Source organism: Quercus suber, unplaced genomic scaffold (genome assembly GCF_002906115.3).
Source record: "Quercus suber isolate HL8 unplaced genomic scaffold, Cork oak 2.0 scaffold_286, whole genome shotgun sequence".
Lineage (NCBI taxonomy): Eukaryota > Viridiplantae > Streptophyta > Magnoliopsida > Fagales > Fagaceae > Quercus > Quercus suber.
In genome coordinates this window covers 146,893-162,597 of record NW_027069742.1, presented here as the reverse complement: position 1 = coordinate 162,597, position 15,705 = coordinate 146,893, and the positions used below count along the sequence as shown (strand labels likewise).

Genomic DNA, 15,705 nt, shown 5'->3' with positions numbered 1-15,705 from the left:
AAGAAAAATCCAAAATCTTTAGTATATAACCATGGAACCACTTGTCAATACATAGTTGGAAAGTACTTCTTTTACCCCCAATCACAATCCTTGTAACGTTATCATCACTCACTCTCCCCCACCCCCACACACACACAGAAAAAAAAAAAAAAAAAAAAAAAATTCCCTCTATAAATACCCACCTATTATTGCACTTATTTCTCCTTTTCGGGCCTCTCTCTCTTCTCTCTCTCCATTTTTTTTTTCTTTTTAAAAATCTCAATTTCTCTCTCTCTCTTTCTCGAGGCCTATACACACACACACTCTCTCTCTCTCACCATCTAACCCTAACTTTTATTTTTCTCTGCTCGGAAAAAAAAAAAAAAAAAAAAAGAAACCGATTTTCTCGGAAAATCGACTCCCCGAGAAAATGCAACAGCAGCAGAGGCTGAAGCAGCAGCAACAAGCTTTGATGCAGCAAGCTCTTCTTCAACAACAGTCTCTCTACCACCCCGGTCTCCTAGCTCCTCCTCAGGTTCCATTTCCTTCTCTCTCTCTCTCTCTCTCTCTCTTGCTCAATCTGTTTGATTTTTTTGGTTTTTGTTATGATCGGTGCGATTTCAAGACTGTGTTGTGTGCTTTTTTGTTTTTGATCGACGAGTTTTTGGGTTGTTGGGGGTAGTGTGGAATTGGGGATTGTGAGAGAGCTAGGGTTAGCTCGGGGTTGTTTGAACCTGATTTAGAAAGCTAGGCTTTTTTTTTTTTTTTTGGGGATGATATTGTGTTTGGTTTTATGAGAGTGAGAGTGTGAGGGGGAGAGAGAGAAAATTGGGTAGGGTTTTTTTGAAAATTTTGACATTTGACTGTGTTTGGTTGCTGGGAAAATTTGGGGATTGTACGGAAATTTGAATTCAAGTTTTGCTCTGGCCCTTACTAAGTATGCTATTGCGTCAGTCTTAGCTAAGTAAACAAAATTTATTATCTTGTTTTGTTTTTGTAAATTTATTATCTTGTTTTGTTTTTGTAAATTTATTATCTTGTTTTGTTTTTGTAAATTTATTATCTTGTTTTGTTTTTGTAAATTTGCATGATCACCCAATGAGTGGAGCTCCAGTTTTATTTAATTTTCTCATGTTTTGGGAATCTTTATGCTTGTTTTGGCAATGTCAACCGGTGCTTCGAGTTCTTGGCCAGCGTTTCATAAACTTTTGTAGACTATTCTCACTCTCTAGTGGTACTAAAAAAAAAAAAAGGTTAAAGACCCAGTATATCATTTTTGGTAGTTGATATTTAAAAGTTTATTTTGGGGGCATTTAATTAGGTAAAGAGTAACTGCAGTAGAAACTTCGTCTGTGGGCACTATCAATAAGTTTGAACAGTACTAATGTTGTAATTTCCCTAGTGAGTGCAAAATTATTGAGGACAACTTTTGATATTTTTTTCGATTAGTAAGGACCATGTTTGATCTTTACCTAAAGTTTTTAATGCATGCAAATTCATATGAAAGTTAAATTTACTGGCATTCAAATTTATTTCTTGCCCTCATCATTGAAAACTGAAAAACCTCAATGGTAGCATAAATGGTTGGGATCACTAGTTCAAATCTCTCCTCCCCTATCGGGCCAAAACTTGCTTTGGAATTTTTTTATTATTGAAATCTGGTACATGCATTATTTTTTGACATAGTACCAAATTTTGTGTGCGTGTGTGTGTGCATGCATGCAAAATATCATTGTTTATTTCCTTTCATAGGCCTTGAAGTAAAAAAACAAAAATAGGATGTATAAGCTAAAGCCAGTGGTTTGTTTCTTTTGTTTATTGAAGGATCTTAGTATTTTTTTGTAAAAAAAAAAAAATCCATGACCAGATTTTAGGTGGGATGAATTCTCAGCTGGAGGATATTGAATGAGTGTTTGAATGGCACTAACTTTTTTTTAAAAAAATAAGTTCACTGTAGTTAAGCCTTTTATTTTAGAAATATTCAGCGTTATATGAACCTGAAATGTAGTCACAAGTTTCATAGAGTTCACTTCACCCAGCGAAGAAAAAAGGGAAAATTTTAAATTACTTATTTAATAAAGTGGGGAAAATGTCTTTCTTATATTGTAAAGTCTGTTCTCTCAAATTGATCACCACATGTAGAATTTGAAACAGAAGTGGGAAATTGAAGTATATTGGATGGCATTATGTCAAAATGTCAAGAGTCCTGCGGAAGTGACTAGGTCTTTCTAAGAACCTTGTTGCTCAGTGGCACTGCCTCTTCTTCTTTATGAGGAGAACCTAGGATCAAATCCCCCTCCCTCATTGTTTTAACTTTCGGATTTATTAAAAAAAAGAAAAAAGAGACCGGCCATTGTCTTCTGTTAGGTTGAAATCAAGAACTATATTTTCTTTCCTCTTATAGGTTGGTCAGCGTTGATTTCTTTTACATGGAACTCTTTTACAAAATACCTTCTTAATTTTATTTTTTTTATTTTTTTATTTTTTATAAAAAATTCTTGGATTATAGTCTTGATGTTGGTAGATAAAACAGGATTTTTTTTTATTTTTTTTTATTTTAAATTTTGTTCTTTTTATTTTATTTTATTTTCTTTTTCACTTTTTTATTTTGCAGATTGAGCCAATTCCAAGCGGAAATCTGCCTCCTGGTTTTGATCCAAGTACTTGCCGCAGTGTGTGAGTGTTTGTCTAGACATTTTCAATTTATTTTTGTTTGCCTTTTCACCTTTTTTTGCTTTTGTGTCTCCGAGTTTTTTAAATGCTTGTTTCACAGACATGCTTGTGCAACTTATACATCACTCTTATATTACTTACGCATGAACTGATAATAACACTCCTCTGAATCTCTTTAGCCATATGAAGAACTATAACTTTTATAAGTTACTACTTTGTTGTTAATCATGCCATCAAAAAGTATTCTGAACTTGTTTGTTATCTCCTGTTTTGAGAAATGAGATTGAATACATGTTTTAAATTTAATCTTCTTTTTCTACAACTTCTTATGTCTTTATAACTGAAACGCAGTTATGTGGGAAACATCCAGACACAAGTAACAGAACCACTACTCCAAGAAGTTTTTGCGAGTACTGGTCCTGTTGAAAGCTGCAAGCTTATTAGAAAGGAGAAGGTAGGATTTCGCTTTTCAAGATAGTTTGCCAATTGTTTTCAAATATTTTTTTATTGATTTATAATTACTCATTCCTGAGTTGTTTAGCATGCTATATATTTTTCTAAATTCGCTGGCAGCTTACATATTGTCATTGTCTCTGCATTATTCAGTCATCCTATGGTTTTATCCACTATTTTGATCGGAGATCAGCTGCTTTTGCTATATTACATCTGAATGGAAGGCATCTGTAAGTAGAACCCTCATTAATTTTGCTGATCTGGCTTTGGGTGTTTGCTTACATCTTTTCATGTGACTTTTAGGTTTGGGCAGCCTATCAAAGTTAATTGGGCATATGCTAGTGGTCAGAGGGAGGATACATCAGGTTGGTGCTTTTTTTGTGTGCAAACTCAAAGCTTAAAACTGGTTTTTGCAATGCAATGGCATGATTAGCATGGGCTCTTTTTTATACTGTTATAATGATGTGCAGGTCACTTCAACATTTTTGTGGGTGATCTCAGTCCTGAGGTTACAGATGCTACATTGTTTGCCTGCTTTTCTGTTTATCCCAGTTGTTCGTAAGTTTCAAATTTCTGTTCCGTCATTGATATCCTTTTCTTTTGATGGTAGAAAGAGGTATGACAGTTGGAGAATTTGTCAACATGTCTTTGTGGTGAGTTAAGGTTTAGGAGTATTTGTGGGTCTTGGGTTTATCACTTTTAAGAAAGAAGGGTTACCGTTAAAAAATGACAAGGGTTTTGTAGAGAGTAGAAAATATTTTAGTGAGGGTTGAAAAGAGGTAAGAAAAAACTTAAATCAAGTTTGTCCACACTGTGTGAACAGTGCACATGAATATTCACAGAATATCAGAGAGAGAGAGAGAGAACATAAAGTTTACCGTGCCTCGTTACTAAAAAAACACTTTTATTGACAAACTCCTTTGTTTTTTTTTTTTTTTTGATAAGTAAGAATGATATATATACGAAAGGCTACTCTATGCATGAAAAACATAGAGCAAACCTAGAAAATGCAAGAATAGGAAAATAGAGAAAAACATAAAAGAAAACCAAACAACAGAAAAATTACAAAAGAGAAAGGGAGCAAAGAAAAGAAGGGAGGGAATCACTTGACGTGAGTCCCCACGCCCGAGACCAATCAAAAAGAGTTCCACTAAAAGAAACAAGCATCTGATCACTGGAGCTATCTTAATCTTCAAAAGTCCTCTGATTCCATTCTTTCCAAATACATCATAGGATGCACAACGGGACTAAGTTTCAAATTTGAGATGAATGCTTCCCCAGCCAATTCCACTAGCTAAAAAGCAAGTTTGGAATCAATCCAAGTATAACCCAAGACAAGCCAAAAGTTATAAAGACAAAGCTCCATAACCGATAAGCCATCTCACAACCGTCTCTCACAATAACACACTTATGAACCTTAAATCTTAACTTTTCAATTAGAATTCCTACTTTGACCAAGTAAACCAAACCCTAATTGAATTGAACCAAAGCCTATACATAAACACTCTTGATTATTAATAAAATAAAACTAAAGGCACATAAATATGGTCCTTGCCCAAAAATTACAGAATTACTAAAATACCCTTGACTATAGATTAGAGCAACCAAAATAAAGCATTAAATAAAATTTAAAAACCTAATTAACTAAAACAGATTCTTATTTGTAGGCTTTGCTTTAACTTTAGGCTTCTGAAGAGGATATGGACAAAGTTTGGCTCCAAACATGTTTGAAGCTATCTTTTCCAGCCCATTAAATGACAAATTATAAGATTGTCCATGTGTATTATTTAAACAAGTCACATAACTCATTAAAAAAGTCATGTGACTAAAACTACACATTTATGGTCTCTTCAATTGCCACTTAGTAGGCTGGAGCAAGATAGCTCCAAACATGTTTGGATCCAAACTTTTTCCTTGTTTCTCCAACCATGCTATGCTTACTTCATCATAAAATATGAAGCTTGATGTCAATATTCTTTAAAAATTCAGTGAATACAAAATTCATTAATTAACAACTTTATTCATAATTGCATGATGCTTACTGTAATAGTTTGCATCTTAATGGATGACACCCAATCTGATGTTTTCTGTTTTCAGAGATGCAAGGGTTATGTGGGATCAGAAGACTGGGCGGTCAAGAGGGTTTGGATTTGTTTCTTTCCGAAATCAACAGGTGATAATTTAAATTGGTGTTTCCCTGTGTTTTGTGTTTCTTTTCTGTACTGTTATTCTTTATGATCCTAATTTGACATTTTCCTCATCTACTCAGGATGCCCAAAGTGCCATAAATGACCTAACTGGTAAGGATTATGCAGTTATATGTCATTTTTCCCCTTGCAAAATGAACCTGTGATTTTAAGTTTTAAGATGCTTGGTTTTATTTTCTGTGACCTTGGGTAAAATTACCAGGATTTAATTCATTTTTTGTCAATCTACATAATATGAGATTGTCTTAATGGCAATCAGGAAAAAAAGAAAAGGTTGAGGAATAAAGCATTATTAGTAACCCCCAGGCGTAACAAAGTCCACTGGGGACCACGTATAATGAAGCAGAGGTCACTAGTTCAAACCTCCCCCTCCCCCATGCCTTGGGCCAGGAATTATAAATAAATGAAGCATTGTTAGTAAATTCAACATTTTATTTACTAGAATACTGCTTCTATCATCTCCCTCCATATATATTGTTTCTGTTCAATATATATGCCTTCACATCTTAACTTCATTTGTTCTGTGTTCACTTATCAAAAAAAAAAAATTATTTGTTCTGTGTGACCAATATGTTAAACTGTGATTTAATTTTTCAGGAAAGTGGCTTGGCAGTAGACAGATACGCTGTAACTGGGCCACTAAAGGTGCTGTTTCCAATGAAGACAAGCAGAGTTCAGATGCCAAAAGTGTGGTAGAACTAACAAATGGCTCATCGGGTGAGTGAGTTATACAAAACCTGAGATAATAACAAGAATCGATGGTGGATACTATAAAACATTTCTTATTTAGATTTCAAATGAATTTAAACCATCAAGTTGGGGGTGGATCGCCATTATCTTGTTTCCAGATGTGGGAGGCTTCCATTACTTTGTTTAGTGCTGCGCTTCCTCAAACTTTTCTACAAAGATAATTTGTTTTGGGGTGATTATTGTTGATTTCCTTATACTTATGCTCTTTCCGGTTGGCTAGAAGGCGGAAGGAGAACAGATTTTGCTTTAAATAAGTTAAAAATTGTGTCTATTCTTCTTTGACTTCATGGCTAACTGATGGTATTCTAAGCTTATGACAAACTCATGTTTTGTTATCTTGATTGTGCAGAAGATGGCAAAGAGACAACAAATAGTGACGCTCCTGAGAACAACCCTCAGTATACCACTGTTTATGTGGGCAATCTTGCTTCAGAGGCAAGTAGTTATATCAGCTCTTTGATTTGTTCATTTTAACACTTAGACTTGCACACATACATAGTGCACACCCGGACAGTTTAATTTTTGTTCTGCCATGGTTGTGGAAGTTCTACAAGTATACCTTGGGTTACAACATTGAGTTGGATTTCTCCACTAATGTCTTTACCTTCCCAGAATGACTCCACATCTTGCCGATGAGCTCTAGCTCAACTGGCACTGCTTCCCCTTATAAGTGCTAAGTATAGGGTGAGGTTGTCGGTTCATGACCTGATGGGTGGCCCCCACATATTTTCTGAGAAGTGGGGGGAGGAGTGATATGAATTTCTTTGTTCTGAGCTCTCTCCATAATGTTTCTTAGAATAGATCAAATCATCAAATACCCTTAGAGATGCATTTTGTAGTTGTGGAGTCTTTCTGAAATTTCAGGGATGGTTTTATAATCTCTAAGAAGTTGTTATGTTTTCCTGATTTGCAGGTTACCCAGCTCGATCTGCATCGCCACTTCCATTCTCTTGGTGCAGGAGTGATTGAGGAGGTTCGGGTCCAGCGGGATAAAGGCTTTGGTTTTGTGAGATACAGTACTCATGCCGAGGCAGCCCTGGCTATTCAGATGGGAAATGCACACTCATATGTCTGTGGCAAACAAATTAAGGTGTGGTTTTCTGATTATTGGTAAAGCTGTATTGTGGCAATGAATTGATATAGATTATTCTCGCCATTCCTTGTAAAGACATGGTACTTATGCACCTTTTCTGTTAATGGTTTTTTGTTACTTAAAAAAAGACATTTCCTCCTTTTATGCTACTGGTTTCTCAGTTCTTGGTAATGCAAGTGTTTCAGTTTCACCATCTTTTCCACAATTTAGAAATCAGTAAAGCTATTCCCTATGAATATCTGTTGTAATGTAGGATAGCGATCTAGTGTTTAGAGTGCTAATATTTGTATTAATTTTTCAGATAAGGAACTTTTAGAAAATATTTTATGTTTTCTTATTCATTTTGTGTTTGGGAGAATGCACTATAATGTCTTTTATAAGATAGTTTGGGAATCTTAGTCTGCTTTTTTGGTTGATTGGATATTGACTATCTGGTGTTTCTCTCTTGCCTCTAGTGCTCTTGGGGTAGTAAACCTACGCCACCTGGAACAGCTTCAAACCCACTCCCCCCACCTGCAGCTGCCCCCATACCTGGCCTCTCAGCGACTGATCTTTTGGCCTACGAACGGCAATTAGCAATGAGCAAAATGGGTGGTGTTCATACCCTCATGCACCCTCAGGGGCAGCATCCTCTTAAACAGGCAGCAATGGGAATGGGCGCCGCCGGAGCCAGCCAGGCTATATATGATGGCGGGTTCCAGAATGTTGCTGCTGCCCAGCAGCTCATGTACTACCAGTAAGATATATAATGAGAGTAAAGTTATATGGTGAAACCCATATTCCCTGCCTCTGCGGGATTTATTTCAGTTTGTAAACCTTTAGGAAGCTTTTCGTTATCTTTTTTTTTTTCTTTTTTCTTTTTTTCCTTTTTTCCAACGGTGAGGTTGTTACCTATCTTTTCGTATGCTTGCTATCTGTATGGATATATGTATCATTGTGCTTGTTTTGTGTTTTCTACTTTTTAGCGACGAGTGTTTTATTGATTCTTAGAGGGAATGCAAACAATAGTCTCTTTCTAAGGTTTTTCAGAGTATTCTAACAATGATCTCTTACATGAGAATATATATAATCGGTTTTGAGCTATATTGCTGTACACCGGTGCACTGTTACTCTACAGTGTCTTGGTTTTACTCTGGATTGGAAGTTTAGCTAAATTATAAACTTTTTGGTCTCTGTCTTATCTTGGATTCAACCTTTCATTGATGGCAATTTGTTGTTTTCTCGTCCCATCTGATTGGAAATTTACTAGTGCCAAACTTCGACTTGTCATTGATTTTGACCTATGATCACGGTGCAATAAGTATTTCTAGCTGGGCAAACTTTGATCTCATGCAACAAATTGGCTTGAATGTAGGCTGCGCATGAGTCAGGTTGTGAAACATTCCAAAGGATAGGACCATTTTGAAATATGAGGTTGAAGACTAAATGTATAATTCAAAAAATGAAAAGAAAAAGAAACACTTAACCAAACTGGGCAGACCCATCAACTCAAGAAAATCAAGCCGATTTCTTAACCAAAAAAAAAAAAAGGAAAAAGGAAAATCAAGCCAATGTTGGGTGGGTTGAATTGAGTGCCAGATTGGCGGGATAAATCATAAATGTACACCCTTGTTTAAAATTAAAACCCATTCTAATATTTTGGATTCTAAAAGTGAACGGTGTAAACTGAACATCACTAGAAAAAATGATTTTAAGTTTTGCTCCCGTTCTGAGGGCTCACTGTATCCTAAAACCATTTAGGTGTGCCATCCAGACTCAGGTCAGCTTTGAGGTCTTATCAGGGTTTCACTTTCATGTAACCTGACAATATCTCTAACATGAATGAGAGCTGATCGACTATTAGTCCATCAACATCAGCTAGTCTGTTGAGAAATGGACTCTTGAACAATCTGATACTCGAAAAGATCCAACCGCAGTTCCCTTTAAAGTCAATATCTTAGTAAAATAAAACCCATCTCTCTAGGTGGCATGTCAATCAACAAATAGATGATTTTAGTTTTACATACAAACAGGAAGGCTGAACGGATATTCTCCATCAAGTAACTTTAACAAAGATACAAAAATGAATGACCTAAACATAGATACAAAAATGAAATGATCCGCAAGGAATTGGTAATCAGCTGTCTGAAAACTCAACGAATATTACAAGCTCTAGATTATTAATCAAGAAAAAACCTACTGCTTAAGAGGGACAAATCAGTCTGTTTCCAACCCTGAAATGAATTTGTCATAGAATTTCCCTGCTCGCTCAAGATCTCCAAGCTCGGTATAACAATCAGCTATTGCTCCATAAGCTTCTGTGTTTCCTGAGTCCTCTCCTTCGCGCTCAGAGATTGCCAAAACCATAGAATGGTATTTGATGGCTTCCCGATACTTACCTTGCCTTTGCAGTGAGGCTCCTGAAAGGACAATTTTGAATCAATAACTTGAGATTGATAGCAACTGTCAACGAATTACAAACCATATGGTGACTCAACTTCTAGGAAATTATATTGTACTAAAAAAAATAAAAAATAAAAAAAACCGCGTGAAAACATGAGTAATGAAGAAATATTAAGTAGAACATAGAAATTAATTATAAAAACAAATTATGACTATTGGGAATACTAGAAAAGCATATTTTCAACTGAAACTAATGCTCAGAGACAAAAAATAGATTCAATTTGAAGAGTTCTGCCTTCTTGAAGCTTGAAAGAATATATGATTCTGGTCCTCAACTAACATGTCCTCATAACAGGTTTGCATATGGTTGGTTTCAATTAATTGCATAAAGATAGTAGCAACATTTACTCATTAAAAAAAAAAAAAATGGTAGAAACATTTCTATAGGCTTGAATTATTGAGCTTACTCAGGCAACCCAAAACAGGTCTTAGCAACGGTCAACCCAAAACATGGCTTAATGCTTCTGATTCATTACGGGAAGGAATTAAAATTTTTGTACTAGATGTGGAAGACTCTAGTGGAACCTCTACAGTACCAGTAATATGCCTATTGTATAGTTTATTGATTTTATATAACCCACAGTACTTATATTACACAAAACATAGGTAAGTGAGGTAACCATAGGAGGAAAATAATGACCAAGGGAATGTAAACAGACCTAAACCTCTTACAGCCTTCTTCTCCTCAATAGGATCTTTTAAATTCTGCGCAAGTTCAAGAGCTGTTTTAAACTCCAAGAATGCTTTCTCTAGTTCTTGATTTCTCAAAAAATTCTTTCCGCTCTTCAACCGAGAAATCAATTCCTGCTTCTTTGGATCAACAATTACTTCAGTCTCTGGTATTCTTCCACCAACAGGAGCATAACTCAAGGTGGGAGCATAGGACTCAATCTTAGCTTGCCTTCTTAGAGCTGTATTGATTTGGCGTAGCTGTTCATTCATCCGCTCCAATTCCCCTCTCCTTTGGCGAGCAAGCAACCCTATCATACAAGCACTAAAAAATTATGGAAAATTTACATAACATGGCTATAGATCTACGCTTCACATTCAAAAAAAATAATATCAGGCATGGAAATACAAAAGGGTCCTCAATTTCCTTAGTTCACATAGCCACTCCCAATTATAATCCTAACAATGAGGTAAGAAAAGAAAAATAATACTTCCATCCAGGTGATGTTTTGAATACTCTTCTCGTGAATTAGCATCAACACTAAAAAAATTATGCATTATGGCATGGGCTGAGGTATCAGAAACATCAATAAGTCATGTATGTTGGGGATTCATTATGCAATTTCCATGCCTCAATCTCAAACTTCTATGCAGCTGTATACGTAAAAAATCTAGCCTCCAGGGTATGTGTGGCATTTTCTTTATTTGCTCATCAAGATACTAAAAATATAATAAATACAAGCAACTCTACCAAAAATTATTTAAAAAAGGAAAAATAAAACTCCTGATAGATTTTGAATACATCCTGCAAAGTAATGAGAAGGAATAGAGCCAAAGGAGACAATGAAGCCAATAGTACCTTACCTCCAACAGTTGCCCCTATAAGGGCCACGGCTAGCAATAAAGGCATGTTCATGTTGAAAACAGAGTTATCAGCTTCACATGTTTCTGCTAAAGCTTTCAAAGGTGTACTTAACATCAAGGAATTACTGACAAGAAATGCCATTGTTGGAATTCCTACCTGTTTGTTTTCCTGCTAAAGAGGCAACTGTCGATCAGATAATAAAAAGGATGACAGTCAAAGAGGGAATTAATAAGGTATAATGGATGGAAACTAAAATATATTGCAGTAATTGGATCACACACATTTTTCTTGAGATATGAACACTTGATGACTCTATTTATTTATCCCTTAGGTAAGTTGATAGTGAAGTACACATGTTGAACCCATGACCTCACCCTCCACCTACTCTTATAGGAGGGGAAGCACCATTTGATCTACAACTCATCGCAAGGGATTGCATTAAGTCATGATGCTTTAGTTCTGGTTGTGGGAATCTGACTGTCAAATGAAATCCAAGCCTGGTAAAATTTATACACAAAGTTGACTGCTGAACTTGATGGGAACCTTTAAATTGCAAGATAGGTCTTTTACAGATAAAAGAGAAACACCCTCCCACAAAGTTTACATAATAATGTTCTCTAGGGCAGTCTTTGTAGGGATATTGTTAAACTCTACATCTTATAATGTGGAGTTCTCTTATGCCACTAATAAAGTAGTAGATGCAACATATATCACAACCAAAACTCCTACTAATGCATTAAGTCATGATGCTTTAGTTCTGGTTGTGGGAATCTGACTGTCAAATGAAATCCAAGCCTGGTAAAATTTATACACAAAGTTGACTGCTGAACTTGATGGGAACCTTTAAATTGCAAGATAGGTCTTTTACAGATAAAAGAGAAACACCCTCCCACAAAGTTTACATAATAATGTTCTCTAGGGCAGTCTTTGTAGGGATATTGTTAAACTCTACATCTTATAATGTGGAGTTCTCTTATGCCACTAATAAAGTAGTAGATGCAACATATATCACAACCAAAACTCCTACTAAATACATAACAGCTGATATTGGGAAACTCACCATCATACCTGACAATGTAAGCTTGGCAACATTTGGCACATCTCAGACGACCCATTAAAAGTACTTCTCAAGGATGATACAAACCTCTCCACTTTATATGAAAGAGTAGCAATCTTCCCTGATTCAATCAATGAAGATATCACCATATCAGTAAAAGGATGTTCTCCACATTCAATTCAAGAAGTTTTACAAAACCCTCAACCAACCTATTTATGGCCTTCCAGTATATGGGTAAATTGACGGTTCTTTGAATAACAAAAATTAAATATGTATGAGTTAGGTTCAAGATAATTCACTAAATAACTTTAAATTATGTAGAGCCATTGTCATGAAAATATATATTTTTATTGGTAAGTTACACATGCAATAGTGGGTCTTGAAACCACAACCCCACCCTCCATCCCATTATTATGGGAGGAGGAAGTAGCAATTGAGCCATAGCTCATTGGCCCATCATCATGAAAATCATGTAACACAACCAACTCAAGAATCCCCCATCTTCTCTCTCTTCTAGCATCACAACTTGCAATGTTCTCAAACACCCTTAACTCTGTAAACAAATATATCCAATTTTAATCACAAAACAAAAAAAGTTCAAAACCCCACTAACATACTTGAACAATAAAACCTCCTACATTTCACATTTAGCTATAGCCTCCACAAACTTAGCTTACACATAAAAATGTCACATTAACCCATTATATACAAAAGACAAATAAACAATTGAAAACCCAACAGCTAAAAGTGTATTTTTTTCCCCTTGAACAATGCAATTATTCAAATATACTTACCAATTTATTCTCTCCATTTTTTTAATACCTGAATAGTAAAACCCCCCGCATTTAGCTATATCCTCCACATACTAACCTCTACACATAAAAATATCACATTTAACCCATTATAATACAAAAGCCATATAAAAACTTGATCCCCATTAGCTAAAATAGTTAAATTGTTCTTGGACTATGTAATAATTCAAAACCTTTCGCATTTCACACTTAACTATATCCTCCACAAACTAAAGCTCACACATAAAAATATCACATTTGACCATTATAATACAGAAGAAAAATAAAAAATTGATCCCCATTAGCTAAAATAGTTAATTTTTTTCATAGACAATGTAATAATTCAAAACCTCCCACATTTCACATTTAACTGTATCCTCCACAAACTAAAAGCTCACAAATAAAAATATCACATTTAACCCATTATACTACAAAATACAAATAAAAAATTAAAACCCAATAACTAAAATTGCATTTTTTTTTCTTGGACAATGCATAATTCAAATATACTGTACAATTTATTTTCTCAGCAACCAAATATAGCTTAAAATGTAAAGTCCTGAGAAATGAAAGGTACACTGTTCCATTATAAGAGATCATTGTAAAGATTTTAGCTTTTAAAGAGCTTAATAAACAAGCAATAACAATTTCAAAGCAGTGAAACGAGTTCAGAGAAAGTACGCAAAAAGGTGTGAAATGATTGGATGAGAGAGAGAGAGAGAGAGAGAGAGAGAGAAGAGATTAGGTAGGGGCGTGAGTACTTACCGGGAGCATGTGATTTTCTGCGGAGTGGATCGGACGGTGGAGATCGGGCGATGGAGTTTGGAGGGGTGAAGAAGCAGGAAGAGCAACGCAGCATAACCGCCATTGCTTCGGATAAAACGTTGGGAAGTGTTTCTGTGGGCTTTTCCTATAAAATAATAAGAATGTTTTTTCAATGTAAAATGCCCTTCGAGTTCCCAAAAATACCACTAAACGGCCTTACACTATCTTTTTTTTTTTTTTGAGAAGGAAGCATCCTGGTTTTATTCATCAATTAAAGCTGAATCAGCTTGTACACAAGGTCGAATATCTGGTGGCACATCTTCCATCCAGACAGTTAAATTAGGCCTATTAATAGCCCATCTAGCCAAGCCATGAGCAACAGTATTTCCTTCACGGCGTACATGAGTAAAACTGACAGATTGAAGGGAATTTGACAAACATTTTGCATCCTGTAGCACGTGTCCATGTAAGGCCAGAGAAGGACTTGGGTCTTGAAGCTCTCTGCAAATGGACTCTGAGTCTCCCTCGATTATAAAAATATCACATTTAACCCATTATAATACAAAAGTCATATAAAAACTTGATCCCCATTAGCTAAAATAGTTAAATTGTTCTTGGACTATGTAATAATTCAAAACCTTCCACATTTCACACTTAACTATATCCTCCACAAACTAAAGCTCACACATAAAAATATCACATTTAACCCATTATAATACAAAAATAAAAAATAAAAAATTGATCCCCATTAGCTAAAACAGTTAATTTTTTCATAGACAATGTAATAATTCAAAACCTCCCACATTTCACATTTAACTGTATCCTGCACAAACTAAAAGCTCACACATAAAAATATCACATTTAACCCATTATACTACAAAATACAAATAAAAAATTAAAACCCAATAACTAAAATTGCATATTTTTTTTCTTGGACAATGCACAATTCAAATATACTGTACAATTTATTTTCTCAGCAACCAAACATAGTTTAAAATGTAAAGTCCTGAGAAACGAAAGGTACACTGTTCCATTATAAGAGATCATTGTAAAGATTTTAGCTTTTAAAGAGCTTAATAAACAAGCAATAACAATTTCAAAGCAATGAAACGAGTTCAGAGAAAGTAGACAAAAAGGTGTGAAATGATTGAAGGAGAGAGAGAGAGAGAGAGAGAGAGAGAAGAGATTAGGTACGGGCAGGAGCACTTACCGGGAGCATGTGATTTTCTGTGGAGTGGATCGGACGGTGGGGATCGGGCGATGGAGTTTGGAGAAGTGAAGAAGCAGGAAGAGCAACGCAGCATAACCGCCATTGCTTCGGATAAAACGTTGGGAAGGGTTTCTGTGGGCTTTTCTATATAATAATGATAAGAATGTTTTTTCCATGTAAAATTCCCTTGGAGTTGTTCCCAAAAAAATAAAAAAAACCCTTTGAGTTCCCAAAAATAACACTAAAATTTTTGTAATCAAATAATGGATTTGGTTTGAACCTTTTTTACACTAAAATCAATCGGTTTTAATTTTTAACACAATGTAATCGGTAGGGATACTCGTCTATATCTGTATAATATCAAAAAGTTGAAACGTAAGAAGGGCATGTTTAGTAAATTATAAAAAATATTGTAATACAATAACTATTTTTATGGTTTTGCAATTTAGTTTGATTATATTTTTATTATTACAAGGATAGTTATTCATTATGAATAATAATTTTTTAAAATAAAAGATACTTATTATTTATCAAAATCCCTGTAATCAAATAAAGAATAGCTATTACTTATCAAAATCCCTGTAATTCCTATTTATTTGCCTAACATTATAGGCTTGATTAAGAAAATTCCCAAAATACCAAAGCAAAGCTGCTCCTCTTGAAATTTTCTCTTCATTTTCTCGAAAATTGTCAACTTCTTCTAGAGTTCTCCTATTTTTACAAGTACTACCTCTCTCTCCTTCTTAGTTGC

The 15,705-nt window shown here is 35.1% G+C and overlaps 2 protein-coding genes across 8 annotated transcripts; one reads left to right on the top strand and one right to left on the bottom strand.

Annotated features, from left to right (window-relative positions):
- The first annotated feature begins 218 nt into the window (after nucleotides 1-218).
- LOC112026668 (oligouridylate-binding protein 1B) lies at nucleotides 219-8,248 on the top strand. Its single transcript, XM_024059359.2, has 12 exons — nucleotides 219-514; nucleotides 2,594-2,655; nucleotides 3,004-3,106; nucleotides 3,259-3,335; nucleotides 3,409-3,470; nucleotides 3,576-3,663; nucleotides 5,203-5,278; nucleotides 5,375-5,405; nucleotides 5,910-6,029; nucleotides 6,412-6,497; nucleotides 6,976-7,152; nucleotides 7,611-8,248. Exons 1-12 carry the CDS (start codon nucleotides 410-412, stop codon nucleotides 7,893-7,895), a joined length of 1,272 nt encoding a protein of 423 aa, XP_023915127.1. The 5' UTR covers nucleotides 219-409; the 3' UTR covers nucleotides 7,896-8,248.
- An 847-nt stretch (nucleotides 8,249-9,095) lies between these two features.
- LOC112026687 (protein FLUORESCENT IN BLUE LIGHT, chloroplastic) lies at nucleotides 9,096-15,117 on the bottom strand. 7 transcript variants are annotated; one of them, XM_065782009.1, is made up of 6 exons: nucleotides 13,745-13,841; nucleotides 12,983-13,060; nucleotides 12,192-12,309; nucleotides 11,131-11,302; nucleotides 10,257-10,577; nucleotides 9,096-9,554 (listed from the first exon to the last, which is right to left on the bottom strand). In XM_065782009.1, exons 3-6 carry the CDS (start codon nucleotides 12,195-12,197, stop codon nucleotides 9,352-9,354), a joined length of 702 nt encoding a protein of 233 aa, XP_065638081.1. In that variant the 5' UTR covers nucleotides 12,198-12,309; nucleotides 12,983-13,060; nucleotides 13,745-13,841; the 3' UTR covers nucleotides 9,096-9,351. The 7 variants fall into 7 exon arrangements, with proteins under 7 accessions (XP_065638081.1, XP_065638082.1, XP_065638080.1 ...); XM_065782010.1 differs by having other exon boundaries at nucleotides 11,131-11,299; XM_065782008.1 differs by having other exon boundaries at nucleotides 12,200-12,309.
- Between the last annotated feature and the right edge of the window lie 588 nt (nucleotides 15,118-15,705).

What these genes read in the sequence shown, in the direction of transcription:
- LOC112026668 (XM_024059359.2), top strand. Translation starts at nt 410, where the DNA reads ATGCAACAGCAGCAGAGGCTGAAGCAGCAGCAACAAGCTTTGATGCAG. An exon ending in GTCTCCTAGCTCCTCCTCAG is followed by an intron (nt 515 to 2,593) that starts GTTCCATTTCCT and finishes TTTATTTTGCAG; the next exon opens with ATTGAGCCAATTCCAAGCGG. An exon ending in TCTGTTTATCCCAGTTGTTC is followed by an intron (nt 3,664 to 5,202) that starts GTAAGTTTCAAA and finishes TTCTGTTTTCAG; the next exon opens with AGATGCAAGGGTTATGTGGG.
- LOC112026687 (XM_065782005.1), bottom strand. Translation starts at nt 15,057, where the DNA reads ATGGCGGTTATGCTGCGTTGCTCTTCCTGCTTCTTCACTTCTCCAAAC. An exon ending in CAGAAAATCACATGCTCCCG is followed by an intron (nt 12,310 to 14,954) that starts GTAAGTGCTCCT and finishes TGATTGAATCAG; the next exon opens with GGAAGATTGCTACTCTTTCA. An exon ending in TATAGGGGCAACTGTTGGAG is followed by an intron (nt 10,578 to 11,130) that starts GTAAGGTACTAT and finishes CTTGTATGATAG; the next exon opens with GGTTGCTTGCTCGCCAAAGG.